Consider the following 13113-nt stretch of genomic DNA (forward strand, 5'->3'; position numbering starts at 1 on the left):
TCACACTCACAAAGCCAGAAGTGAAAGAAAACGCAATATAAACTTGAAATTAAAGTAGTTTTGAAAATATGAGTAATTATTAGTGCATGGTAGATTAAATGAAGAGAGACCGTCAATATTTTTGGATATGTACCTGTGTGCGTGTTTAATTGAAAGGATATAATGAACTTAAAGGCTATAATGAATAATTAATGAAAATGGAGAATTTATGAAAGCCATATTTGAAAGGTGCCACCACCTGTATTTATTTATTCCATGTAATTTCATTGAAATGTCAAATTATTATGGATGGCTTCTTGGTTCTAAGAGAAGGCTGCCATCTGCTGGCGATGCAGAAAACTGGAGTTTATTATCTCCACATTTTTGACATTTCTGATCAATTTAATGCAGCTTCTTTGGATGAACACAGGAGGAAATTGTGTAGCTTGTCACTACACTTTATTGCCTTTGAAGTTAATTGTAGGGAACTGGACTGCCATAACCAACCAAATCATTTCTATAATCTCCTTCATTAAGTGGAATGTGTTAATCCTAGCTTGCTTAAAATTGACTCTCGTCTTAGAATCATAGCATCAGGGAAACAGGCCTTTTGGCCCAACAAAGTATTATAGCTGAGATAGTCCCCCCAAACCACACAAATGACCAGTTTGTATCTTAGAATGAAGAATGTTTGTTGAGTCCTGCAGATTCCGGATGCCTCTCCTCAGCTATGTGCACCAAACACTGCTCAACCTTTGCAGTTTTATCGATTAACGAAGGCAGGTACATGATACTGAGTTGGATGATCAGCCATGATCATATTGAATGGTGGTGCAGGCACGAAGGGCTGAATGGCCTACTCCTGCACCTATTTTCTATATTTCTATGATTTATGTTGTCAATCATCAAAATTGACCCGTTTCTGACATGCAGCTACCAAAAAAGTAAATTAGCTTGGAAGGAATCAATCCTGGACATTGTTAGTCGGCCAGTTGCCTAGATATGAGGTGTTCCTAGTTCTCTGCGTCTTCATGGCCTCTTTAACTTCCGTTTATTGAAACAGATGTAACTTCCTCACTGTGAGATAGAAAGCACCTAATGACAATCTTTACTTGTTCAACAGAACATCATGTCTGATGGAAACACTGTTCGCGACTGATGGTTTTCATGATGTGGGTACCACTTGAAAGGACATCTTGCTCATTTGCAAACATGGAAGAATGGTGAAAACATGGAAGGTAAGATAGTTGGTGATATAATTATGCGAGGCATCAAACTCGTCAAGATTTTAGAATTTTTCTTGTCTCGACAAAAAAACCACCAAAGGAAAAGAGGGAAAGATTTTCTTCTGTGTGGTGAAATAGAATAGGTTACAGGGAAATAGGGTAGAGGGATGGGATTGATAGGATAAACTTGATGGGTTGAATCATCGTCCTCTAAGACCCAAGATAACGGTGGTGCAGTGGTAGAGTTGCTGCCTTACATCGCTTACAGCACCAGAGACCTGGGTTTGATCCCGACTACAGGCTGTCTGTACGGATTTTGTGCATTCTCCTCGTGACCTGTGTGGGTTTTCGCCGAGATCTTCGTTTCTCTCCGACACTCCAAAGGCATAGAAGTGTGTAAGTAAATTGGCTTGATATAAGTGTAAATTGTCCCTAGTGTGTAGTACCACTAGTTAGTGTGGTAAAGATGGCGTATGATATGCTTGACTTCATTGGTCAGGGCATTCAGTGTAAGAGCCAGGATGTCATGTTGGTCTGTTGGTCTTTGTACAAAAGTCAAATTTGCAAATTTAAATGTTGTTTATTGTCATATGTACTAGGTATAGCGAAAACCTTTGTTTTGTCCTATCCAGTCACCAGAAAGGCTATACATGATTACAATCAAGCCGTCCACATTGTAATGCAAGATAATGTACTATAAAGTCTGAATAAATATAGTCTAAAGGTCTCCAATGAGGTAGATAGTAGGTCAGGACCACTGTCCAGTTGGGATAGGATGGTTCAGTTGACTGATTACAGCTGGGAAGCTCTTGCTAGAGGAAGTAAATATTGAATTTGAATCAATGAAGGACACATTCTCCAAATATGATGGTTACTCAATAAACAGAGATAATGCAAGGTACACAAAATTGCTGGAGAAACTCAGCGGGTGCAGCAGCATCTATGGAGCGAAGAAAATAGGCGACGTTTCGGGCCGAAACCCTTCTTCAGACAGATAATGCAAGATTAGTTTGTACTCGCCACAATTTAGAAAATGTAGTGGGCTTGGAAGAAATATTATGGAGAGGCTACATTCTCATGGTGGAGGGTTTAGATCTTCAGAACAGAGTCTTACCATTAGGGGACGGAGATGAGGAGAAATCCCGTTAGGACTTCTCTAACTCAGAGGGCTGTGGATGATCGATGTCCGAGTATATTTGTCACTGATCAACAGGTTTTTATATTCCAAGGTGTTCAGACATACTGGTGATTTAGCAGTATTAGGGAAACATGCAATAATGTGTAAATGTGCAGGAATCGCTGGTTGGTGCGGACTCGGTGGGCCGAAGGGCCTGTTTCCGTGTTGTAAACTAGACTAAATAAGATGAAAGTATGAGAAAATCCCTCCATATTATTTCCCTGCAGTCTGATCCAATGTTTCTTTTAGTTCTTGTCCTTCTTCTTTAAAAACAAATGACAATGTGCTATGACATTCCCCCAAAGGTCTTACTGCTGAATTTCCTTGTAAAGTTGTAAAGCATTGCTGCATGAAAGTGTGAGAAACATTTTTGGAGATTCCCTGGAGGTTATGCTCCTGAGCCAAGGATCAGTCTTCAGCTCCACAAATACTCCCATTCCCAGGACTCTTAAGCCAGGGCTGTAAAAGCCTTCATAGTTCATCTTCAGCTGCTAAACCAAGCTGAGAGCTGCATATTTTATTAGGAAGATTCTGAAGTCTACTTTTAAAAGTAATATAATGCAAAGTTTTAAAAAATGTAACTGCTCCGGATGTTTATGGAATTTTTTTTAATATTTATTTTATTAGATGCAATTGTACAAGGAGAAAGCAATCGACATAACAGCTGTACAATTTTCGTACTGCTTCAATTTTAACATTTTATAAACTAATTACTAAATCGGAAAAAAGGAAAAAGGAAAAAAGGGAAAGAAAGAAGAAAAGAAAAAGAAAAGAATTTTGAGAAAGACACGAAAAAAAAAAGAAAAACTCCAGAACTAACGAAGAAGTGAAAGAAGGGGAGATATATCCCACTACCCTTCCCTATGCCCGCTCACCCGACCCTAGCATCGGTTTTGAGTTTGTGTTCAACCATTATGTTGTTGAAGAAATTAAATGAAAGGAGACCATATTTTGGAAACTGTATCTGGTTTGTCAGTCAAGACAAGCCTTATTTTTTCTAGATGTAGTGTCTCGGTCATTTCTGTGATCCACATCTTCACTGTGGGGACTGTTATCTTTTTCCAGGATTTAAGTAGAAGTTTTTTCGCAGTTATTAAACCATAGTCAATGAAGCGTCTTTGAGATATCGTTAGATTAGGGCAGCCCTCTGACATTCCTAATATTATTAGTTTTGAAACTGGCTCCAATTGAATTTTAAGCATTTTAGAAATGATATTGAATATTTCCATCCAGAAGTTTTGTATTTTTATACAGGATACAAAAGAATGAGTTAGGGTGGCTTCTTGAAAGTGACATTTATCACAGAGAGGAGAGACAGTTGGGAAGATCTTGTTCAATTTGGTCTTTGAGTAGTATAACCAATGCAATACATGAAATTGTATCAGGCAATGCCTGGCATTTAAAGAACAGTAATGTATGTATAGTAGGCTTTCCTCCCATATATCTTTCGAAATAGGTAAACCCAACTCGCTCTCCCATGTTCGCCTATAAATCTCAGAGGGTGGGGTGTCAATATTGAGAAGAGTGTTATAAATGTAAGATATCAACTTACTTGTATCGGCATGTCTATTCAAACAATCGTCTAATATATCTGGACCCATGAGAGGACAGTATTGTGTATATATGTTTTCACGTAATCTCGGATTTGAAGGTATCTAAGAAAATTATTGGCATTCGTGATATTTCTCCTGTAGCTCTTGAAAATGTTTATGGAATTTAAAGGAATCATTGCACCCTCTTAAAAGTTTTAAGGTGTTACATCCAAGTCACTTCTTAGGCTAAAACTAAACAACCAAGACTTATTCATCAGCAAAATAATCGTTATGCTGACAGATTCAGTGTTATTTTGTACACATTTGTGTAATAGTGTGTTAAATGCTTAATGAGTTAGTGGGGAGGGTTAATGAATCAGGCTTGTGTGTTCTCTTGAGGTCAACACAAGGAAGATCATTGGACTGCGTTGCTTGAAATGATTACAACATTCAATGAGGATCGTGTCGCGATTGAACCGTAACCTGACACTGAAACCTACGAAAATTAACGAAGGTTAACCTGTAAGCGAGTTAATAAAAGGGCCAAATGGCTGATGCAATTTTATTTGGATAAATTTGTGCAGAATGCAGGATAATGTAGGAAAATGTCCCGAACAGTGCATGGACAGATCTTACTAATAATAGAGATCATGAGGATCATCTGGAATATAAATGTACATACAAATGTGAGTGATCATAATACTGCCAGTATGTTGTAAAAACAGAGTGATTGCTTTATTGGTCCACTAGGGGCGCTGCATTGTAGGCGCCTCTGCCTACAGCCTGTCCGTTTTTTCTATATTTTTCTTATTTTAGTTTGTCTAAATAGTTTTGTTTGGGGATTTTTTCGTTTTTCTATGTGGGGGAGGGGGGAGGGGTAAGGGGGAAACCGCTTCCCAGTCGCTTCCTGGCGATGATGCGATTATTTCTCCAAGTCACGTTCTTGCGGCCTACCTGCTGGATCGGAGCGCCTTTCCTACCGGAGACTGGGGACCGGACCAGAGCTTCGGCAGCGGCGGTGCGGCGCTGGATTCACCGTGGAGCGGGCGATGCCTTCCTGGATCGCCGTTTGAAGCTCCGACATCGCGGAGTCCCTGGGCCGCCAGCGTTGAATCTCCGCCCGTCGTGGCCTGGGGACTTCGGGAGCTGTGGACTCTGGTGGGAAGCGGCCGATTTAAAGATCCAAGCCACTGAGTTTGGCCTCCCGTTCCAACGTCGGAGTTCCTGAGCGGCCTGAGCTGCCGGTTGCTGTAGCGGCGACTGCGGAGGGCTCCGGAGCCCCCGGACAGGGGTGAACATCAGAGGAAGATGACTGACTTTGGTGCCTTCCCTGTGGGAAACCTTTGATTCTGCTGTGTGGGGATGTTTTATGTTGAACTCTATCGTGTGTTGTGTTCTTTATTTTATTTTATGGCTATATGGTGGTCACATTTCACGGTGCCAACTGGCACATGTGACAAATAAATGTATCTTGTATCTTGTATTACTGAGGTCCTGAGGGAGGGAACTTGCTGCCCTTGCTCAGTTCGTGCTTCTTGTACAATTCCTATTCCACCTTCTGATGGAGTCACTCAAACACAAATGGCCAATAAGTACAGTGATGCTCACATTCCAAGAATAAAGGCTTAATCTTGGCTGGGATTTGAATCCTCCTTTCCATTCACACTTGGAATGTCGGTCTCACTAGCGAGGCTGGCACCCACCAGAATTCACATGTAATTCACGTGGGATGGTATATTTGAGGTGGATCTTCCACTCATCTTACTGGAAGATGATCTCACTGAACTCTGAAGCACGTTTGTTGTGCTGATTAGATTCTAGCAGCTCTCTAACTTTGCAATGTATAATAATTGCAAGTCGGTGGTGATAATGCATCAAACTCACCAGTGGCTGAATATTCTCCTCCAATGCAATAAAACAAATGGATTATTCAATGGAATTATATTTCAGATGCAGGATGAAAGGTCCAGCCTGCACAATACAATACGTTCATTTACTGGGCATATATTTCCAAGCAAATGTGGGTATAACTGAAAAGGCAGGTAGGCCTTGGTTTGAAGTCGCAACTGAAAGAATTCTTCAGTGCTCCTTCAGCATTCCATAGATAAGAGTGGATGTGAAAGGATGTTTTCAGTAGTGGGAGAGTCTAGAGCCAGAGGACACAGCCACAGAATTAAAGAACGTACCTCTGTAATGAAAATGAGAAGGAGTTTCTTTAGCCAGAGGATGGTGAATCTGGAATTCATTGCTACAGACGGCTGTGGCGGCCAAGTCATTGTATTTTTTTAAAGAAGGGATTAATAGGTTCTTTGTTAATAAGGGTGTCAAAGGTTATGGGGGAGAAGACAGGAGAATAGGGTTGAAAGAGAAAAATAGATCAGCCATGATTGAATGAATGGGCTCTATGGGCAAGATGGCCTAATTCTGCTCCTATGATGATCTGAAGCATCAGCCTAGTCCATATCCAAGGAGATTTAATTCATAACTAAATGTTTAAGAGGTCGCTATGCTACCATCATGACAAGGCTAACACTACTATGTCAATAAACAACTTTATTATGAGTTGTCACAATAAAGGTTTAGCCCCTAAACACAAGGTGGCAGTCTGGAGTAGATTACGGAACCTTTTCATAATCTTGTCATCAACTTTATGATAAAAGCCATCTCACAAAACAGGGATTGACAACTTAAGGGCATATTCACCAGTTGTCACTTCCTAGCAACTAAACCTACTGCCTCTGTTGTATTTGAGTAATGTAAAATTCAAATACATTACAGTCTTACAGGAGGACTAAAATGCTACAGATATTTCAAACGTCAGATGGCATAAGAAATAAAAAGTCAAAGCTTCAGGCTGATGTCGTTTCTCACAACAGTTATGATGATCAGCCACTGACCTAAAATGTTAATTTTGTTTTCCTCTCTTTAGTTACAGTCTGACCTACTAATATTTTCCAATATTTTCTATTTTATATCTAGAGACAAGAATGGTAGCAGTGTCCATTAAACCCTTCAAGAATGGTCATTCCAAATCTCAGTTCAATATAAATTACTATCCGATCTAAATATATCAATTTTTTTTTCTTTAATGTGCACTTATATTCATACTGACCAAATGAATGGCTTGAGCTAAGTACTGAAAAAGATTTATATTTCAAACAAGGGGATCTGGTGATTATGCAGTAGCAGAAAATTCTGGCAATGTCAATTTAAAACAACATTACATGCCTTAGTATTTTTAGCAATCCAAAAAAAAATCACCTTGTTTAAGGCTAAAATTCTCAGATCTAGAAATACTAAGAAATATCCCAATGTGATTCCCAACTTGTTAAATATCCAAAGCAACTAAGAAAGTAACACATTAAATTGCCCTCTGGGATAGTTTTTCCTTATTCATCACTAACCTTGGAATGTTTAGGTTGGTTTTCACACTTTGCAGCATCATCATCAGAAATCTTCACACTGGTAAAACTGTCAATGGAACACGAAGAGATTGCTTGGCACAAGTCATCAAAATCTTTATCCTGGCTCTCTCTGATTTCCAGCAAAAGCTGCGATAGCTCCTTGGGTAGTGATCCACCTGCCAAAGAAAGATGCAAAATTATTCCAATGAAAATGAAAACGTTCACTGCTTTTATAGATAAGCAAGCTTTAGAAGGTCATTCTTAATTTAACTTCATTAGGAATTATGTTTATAGTTACCATGTAATAGGCAAGCTTTGACATTTTATCATATCGAGAGAAAATACACTTCATGTGACAATTTAGAACGATGCACATGTGCAGTTCATGACGCAGTCCTGAAGCATCTCAAATGCTAGATATAAATCTTTGATAACTAGAGAAATCATAGCCACAAGAGTGTGCTTCATGTAGCATTAATTTGTATTACTACAATTCAATCTAATTGGAATGCTAAGAGATTTACTGAGCTGCTGCTGCCTTATTGCCGTGTATAATCAACTTTTATTTTAATAAAGCAACTTGACTTTCACAACATATCAAAACATGCACATGGCACGACTAATTCCAAAGTTTCTACAAAAACAGATTTAATCAATGTTTGTCACAAAACAACACTTTGGATATTATCAACTGCCATAGCATAAGATTTGCAAGGTCAAAATATTTTGAGGAAGATCAACTACTTTTAAATTTTATGTGTAGGAAGGAACTGCATATGCTGGTTTAAACCAAAGATAGACACAAAATGCTGGAGTAACTCAGCGGGTCAGGCAGCACAAATTTTAGCAGGATTGGAAATTCTGCTCGCTTATTGCTAATATACTTCCAAGCTTTTATGAAGCATAATGGGCCTGTCCCACTTAGACGATTTTTTTCGGCGACTACTATGACATTGAAATTCACCGAAGTCAGCACCGGCGACAACCTACGCCACCTGTCGACAACCGATAACATCCTGGTGACCCCCTACGACATCCTGACGACTATCTACATTAACCCGGAGACAATCTGTGATAACACCTACGTCAAGCTACGCTCATTTGGCGTCAAACCCAAGGTCGGTACTGTGTTGAAAAATTTTCGGTGACCAAAAAGTCGCTACGAGTCTTTGGGCGACTTTGGGCGACTACTCACGAACACACAGGCAACACCCCGGCCACCACCGGCGACCGCATAGTCTCCTGTAGTCGCCTAAAAAGTCACCTAAGAAGGACAGGCCCATAAAGGTTGTCTTTCTACTATCATCATATTTACTTTTCAAACATAATTTGGTCCCTTTGTGGAGGTGCATGGATTCAAGTCTTTCAACACTTCACAGAAATCTGAAGTTCTCACCCAAAGTGAGCGGCCCCTTAGAGCAGTGGAGCCGATGGCATCATCCGTGGATGATTTATGTGGAGCTAGTTTTTTGCTAAGGTGAAGAGAGGAGCTTTCATTCAAAAACTTTTGGAACCACTGCCTTAAAGAATCGTAAGTCAGAAAGAATGGAAATGGGAAGTCTAGAGGGGACTTCAGCAGTGATGCGTGATTTTACACAGAAGAATGATCTCTGCAGTTTGACTGATTAAAAGGCAGCTGCAATTTTTCAATAGCTTTGCTGATGACAGTGTCAACAAATGAGCTAACCGAGTTAATTCAATTCTGCTCTGTGCTGGATTCATAGACCCCATCTAGGCAGAAACAGGAGTGCAATTAACCTCAGTGAACTTGGCCTGTGGATGATTGTCTGCTCATGATCATACTCTGTCATCCTTGGAGTACATGAGTCAATGCTGTGTGGGGATGACCCCTCCTCAGTGTGCAGAAGCCTGCTGGAAGTGATGGAAGAGCATCAATTCACTACGATACAGACCCCAACATTGATCACAAACTTCAGAAAAGGAAGGAAAACAAAGGGAAAACTGAATGATGGATGTAAAGGGGCATGCTGCCAAATGTGTTGCCAAGCAAGTGCAATTATGGCTGACACTTCAGGAGCACTAGAACTGAAGCTGAAGCTGAAAACCAAGCATATAGGAAGGAAATGCAGATGCTGGTTTAAATTCTGAAGAAGGGTCTCGACCCGAATCGTCACCCATTCCGTCTCTCCAGAGACGCTGCCTGTCCCGTTGAGTTACTCCAGCATTTTGTGTCTACATTAGCTGAAAACCAAGCATTGTCCTGTGCACTAAAACTTATTTCACAGACCAAATATCCTGTTCATTAAAATATACATCAGTAAATGATGTATTGATTTTTCCTTTAATTCCAAAAGTATATCATGTCATAAGATCATTGTTTCCTCCATTATAATAGTAACTTCAAAGGTACTTCATGGTCCAAAAGGATTACATGATACTCCAGTTTAATATAAGATATTATATTAATACAAGTTATTTCCTTTGTTTAGTTGCATTCATAAGCAATCTAGTGATATGCCAATAGTCACCATTAACATAAATGGTCTAGACTTTTTTTATATTATGTTTGTAAAATAATTCTACTCCAACTATCAGTAAAATAGTTTTCTGGAAATTCAGCAGCCTCAGAACTCTGCATCTGTAATTAATTCCATTAAATTCAATGAAATAAATGTCAAGGGCTGAGTTCAACACAATTGGGTTCTTTTAAAGTGCATTCACCACTACCTTAGATATAGGTGATTTCAGGCCTAGTTTGTCCAATTCCTGGTCTGGCAAAATATGAACTTTTTCTTAAGTTCTCTGACAACAACTCATAAAATATCTTGTTTAAGAAGGAATTGCAGATGCTGGAAAATCGAATGTAGACATAAATGCTGGTGAAACTCAGCGGGTGAGGCAGCATCTATGGAGCGAATATGCAACGTTTTGAGCAGAAACGCTTGCTAATGTAGTCAGGCAGCTGTCTCAAATATTCACTGAGGTCCCTAAGAGAGACCTCAACCTCCACCCAATCCCACCCTTCCTCCCAACAATTAACAGATTTCTAACCTGATCTCAGGCCGCAAACCTCTTTTAAAACCCTTCTTCAGCGGTCTGAAGAAGGGGTTCGGCCCGAAACGTTGTCTATTTCCTTCGCTCCATAGATGCTGCTGCACCTGCTGAGTTTCTCCAGCACTTTTGTCTACCTTCGATTTTCCAGCATCTGCAGTTCCTTCTTAAAATCTTTTAGGGCATTTTCTTGTTGCCAGCAACTTTTTTCCATCGCAGCCATTCAAGAACATGATCTCAAGCCCCAATCCTTTGTCTCCACCATTGATCCTCTTTATCCAACCTGTCCCCAACCTCACCACAGACTATCAGACCTTAGTCTTTGGAGAATATAATTCAATACAGAATTATGCAACATCTTTTCAGTAGAATCAAAAGCCTTGAGGCTTGGGTGCGGCTGAAAAGTGCTTCAGTACCCACAACTGAAATTGCACACATCAAAATGTAACACCATCTATTGCATTTGTTTGGGTGCACTGGAACTTTCTAGGTCTTTGGCTCTTAAGAATGCTGCAATCAGTAGAGAAATGGTGGAGTAATCATGGGTCTCATTGTTTTCTTTCACATGGTGATAAACCTAGAAAGAACACAGATTGAAAACAGACTTGTATATGCAGTTTATTGCAGAGAGAAAAAAAAAGCTGTGCCTCTCAAGTGAAATGCAGACAAAGAAAAAAATCCAGAGCAACAAAACTATTCTGGCTGCATGCAGCTAGAGTTATTTATCACCTGGGACCATGAAACGTGACAAAGACAACACTAGAAAAGGTACAATTGTGAAGCATTTCCAAGTATGTTCTACACCTGGAATTGATGAAGATCCACCACCACAAGGGGCAGCAAAGGACCACAAGGCATCACTCTGAGTAGAAACAAAGAACTGTAGATGCTAGTTTAAATCATTCTTAGTTATCTTGATACTACAGTAACAGAGTAACATACTCAGAGCTGCCAAGTTTTGTCAGAGAATTTCAGTATTCTAGTACCTGAATATCAGTATTTTGCTGAGGAAATTAGTATTTTACTCGGTGCCGTTTTGCTGAAAAAAAATGTTGTTTTTTATGTGCGGTCATACCCATGTAAGAGTACAAGAATGCATAACTTTGCTACCAATTGACATGTCTTCTACGCACCTTACTTGTCAGTGCATTCATTGTCATCTCTTTGTATATTTCTGTTTGAACGGCTGCTTCCTGTTTTTAGCACCAGATGATGACGTAGAAGCCATTTTGGAAGACTCCCTCTCCCTCCCTCGCTCTCTCTCCCTCCTTCCTCTCTTTTCCTCCCTCTCCCTCCCCCTTTCCCCCTCTCTCTTCCTCCCTCTCTCCTTCCTTTTTTTCTCCCTCCCTCTTATTCCCCCCCTCCCTCTTATTCCCTCCCTCCCTCTCACTCCCTCTCTCCTTCTCCCTCCGCGAATAGTCTGTGACCCATAGTGCTATGTGTAAAGGCAATGGCGCTCCAGCTGGTAGCGCTATAATTAGAACCCATAGCGCTGTCACGCTAAACTGACAGCGCCGTTTAAACCTGTAGCGGGACAGGCAAATCAAAGTTAACAAAAATAATCATCCAGATCTTGAAATTTAAAATACTAATAGATTTAATCTGCTATAATTTTTATAGTTACAGTATGACTAAATATCAAGATGAAACAGGAAGTCGGGCCAAATTTTTAAAAATCCGTAATTTACAAAGCAAATCCGTACATCCGTATCGCATTTCCATACAAAATACGGAAAATCTGTACTACTTGGCAGCTCTGTATACTCCCTCCATCTGCGACCTTGTGCTTGTAATATTGAAGTTATATGCACTTGAACTGCATGATAGATTATATTGAGGAACTATTTGCCAGTTACCTGATAGGTCTCGCCTATCTCCTGCTGGAAACTATTTGGAGCAAGCTGTTCATAATTTGTGCGTGAAACACCAAAGGAAATGATCCAGACTGGAATGTCAACAACTGCTGCCCACGAGTGAAAGTCACCCGATGAGAAGCTCACATCCAATGATATTGTTTAATGTTTTGTTTATAGGGACAGTGCATATTAATTAACATTTGCATGTAAATATGCGAGATTGGAGCTAATCAGTAGGTAATTTCCGTCTCTAGTCCCAGGCAAAGGTAGGCGAAGTGTCTTGCCCAAGGACACAACGACAGTACACACTCCAAGCAGGATTCGAACCGGCCACCTTCAGATAACCCATTTTAGGGTAAGAATTCTCATAACTAAACCAGAAAATGCTATTCCCAAAGTGATGCAGTGAGGACATATCCTGTACTGATGTGAGTCTACAAGGATCCAGCATCCCCCATGGAAACTACTTCAGCCTGAAGAAAGATCTCAACCCCGAAACATCACCAATTCCTTTTCTCCAGAGATGATGTCTGACCTGCTGAGAAACTCCAGCTATGTGTGTCGATCTTGGGTTTAAACCAGCATCTGCAGTTCCTTCATACACTCCTCCTTTTCTAGTTCATTATTGACTACCACAGTTTCTGGGCAAACACAATAGTTCTGGAAACATAGGAAAATTCCAGCAAGTGTAGGCCATTCAGCCCATTGAGCCTACTCCACTATTCAAGGCAGTCATGTTGGATCTTTAATATCAATACCTTATTCAAAGTTTCCTATACCCCTTGATGCATTTTGTATCCAGAAATCAATCTATCTCTTTCGTAAATATATTCACCAACTTGGCTTCCACAATAATAAAGTTCACAGGTTTATTAGCCTCTGGGTGAAGAATGGTTTACTCATCTCACTTTCAAATGCTGTAACCAA

The 13113-nt window shown here is 40.1% G+C and overlaps 1 protein-coding gene across 10 annotated transcripts in view; it reads right to left on the reverse strand.

Annotated features, from left to right (window-relative positions):
* Nucleotides 1-13113, reverse strand: part of anks1b (ankyrin repeat and sterile alpha motif domain containing 1B) — a 646306-nt gene that overhangs the window by 296781 nt on the left and 336412 nt on the right. For all 10 annotated transcript variants that reach the window (XM_055652964.1, XM_055652967.1, XM_055652963.1 and 7 more), the window contains one exon: nucleotides 7319-7494. In XM_055652964.1, coding sequence (XP_055508939.1) covers nucleotides 7319-7494 — 176 coding nt within the window. The remainder of the gene's footprint in view (nucleotides 1-7318; nucleotides 7495-13113) is intronic.

Source organism: Leucoraja erinacea, chromosome 22 (genome assembly GCF_028641065.1).
Source record: "Leucoraja erinacea ecotype New England chromosome 22, Leri_hhj_1, whole genome shotgun sequence".
Taxonomy (NCBI): Eukaryota; Metazoa; Chordata; class Chondrichthyes; order Rajiformes; family Rajidae; genus Leucoraja; species Leucoraja erinaceus.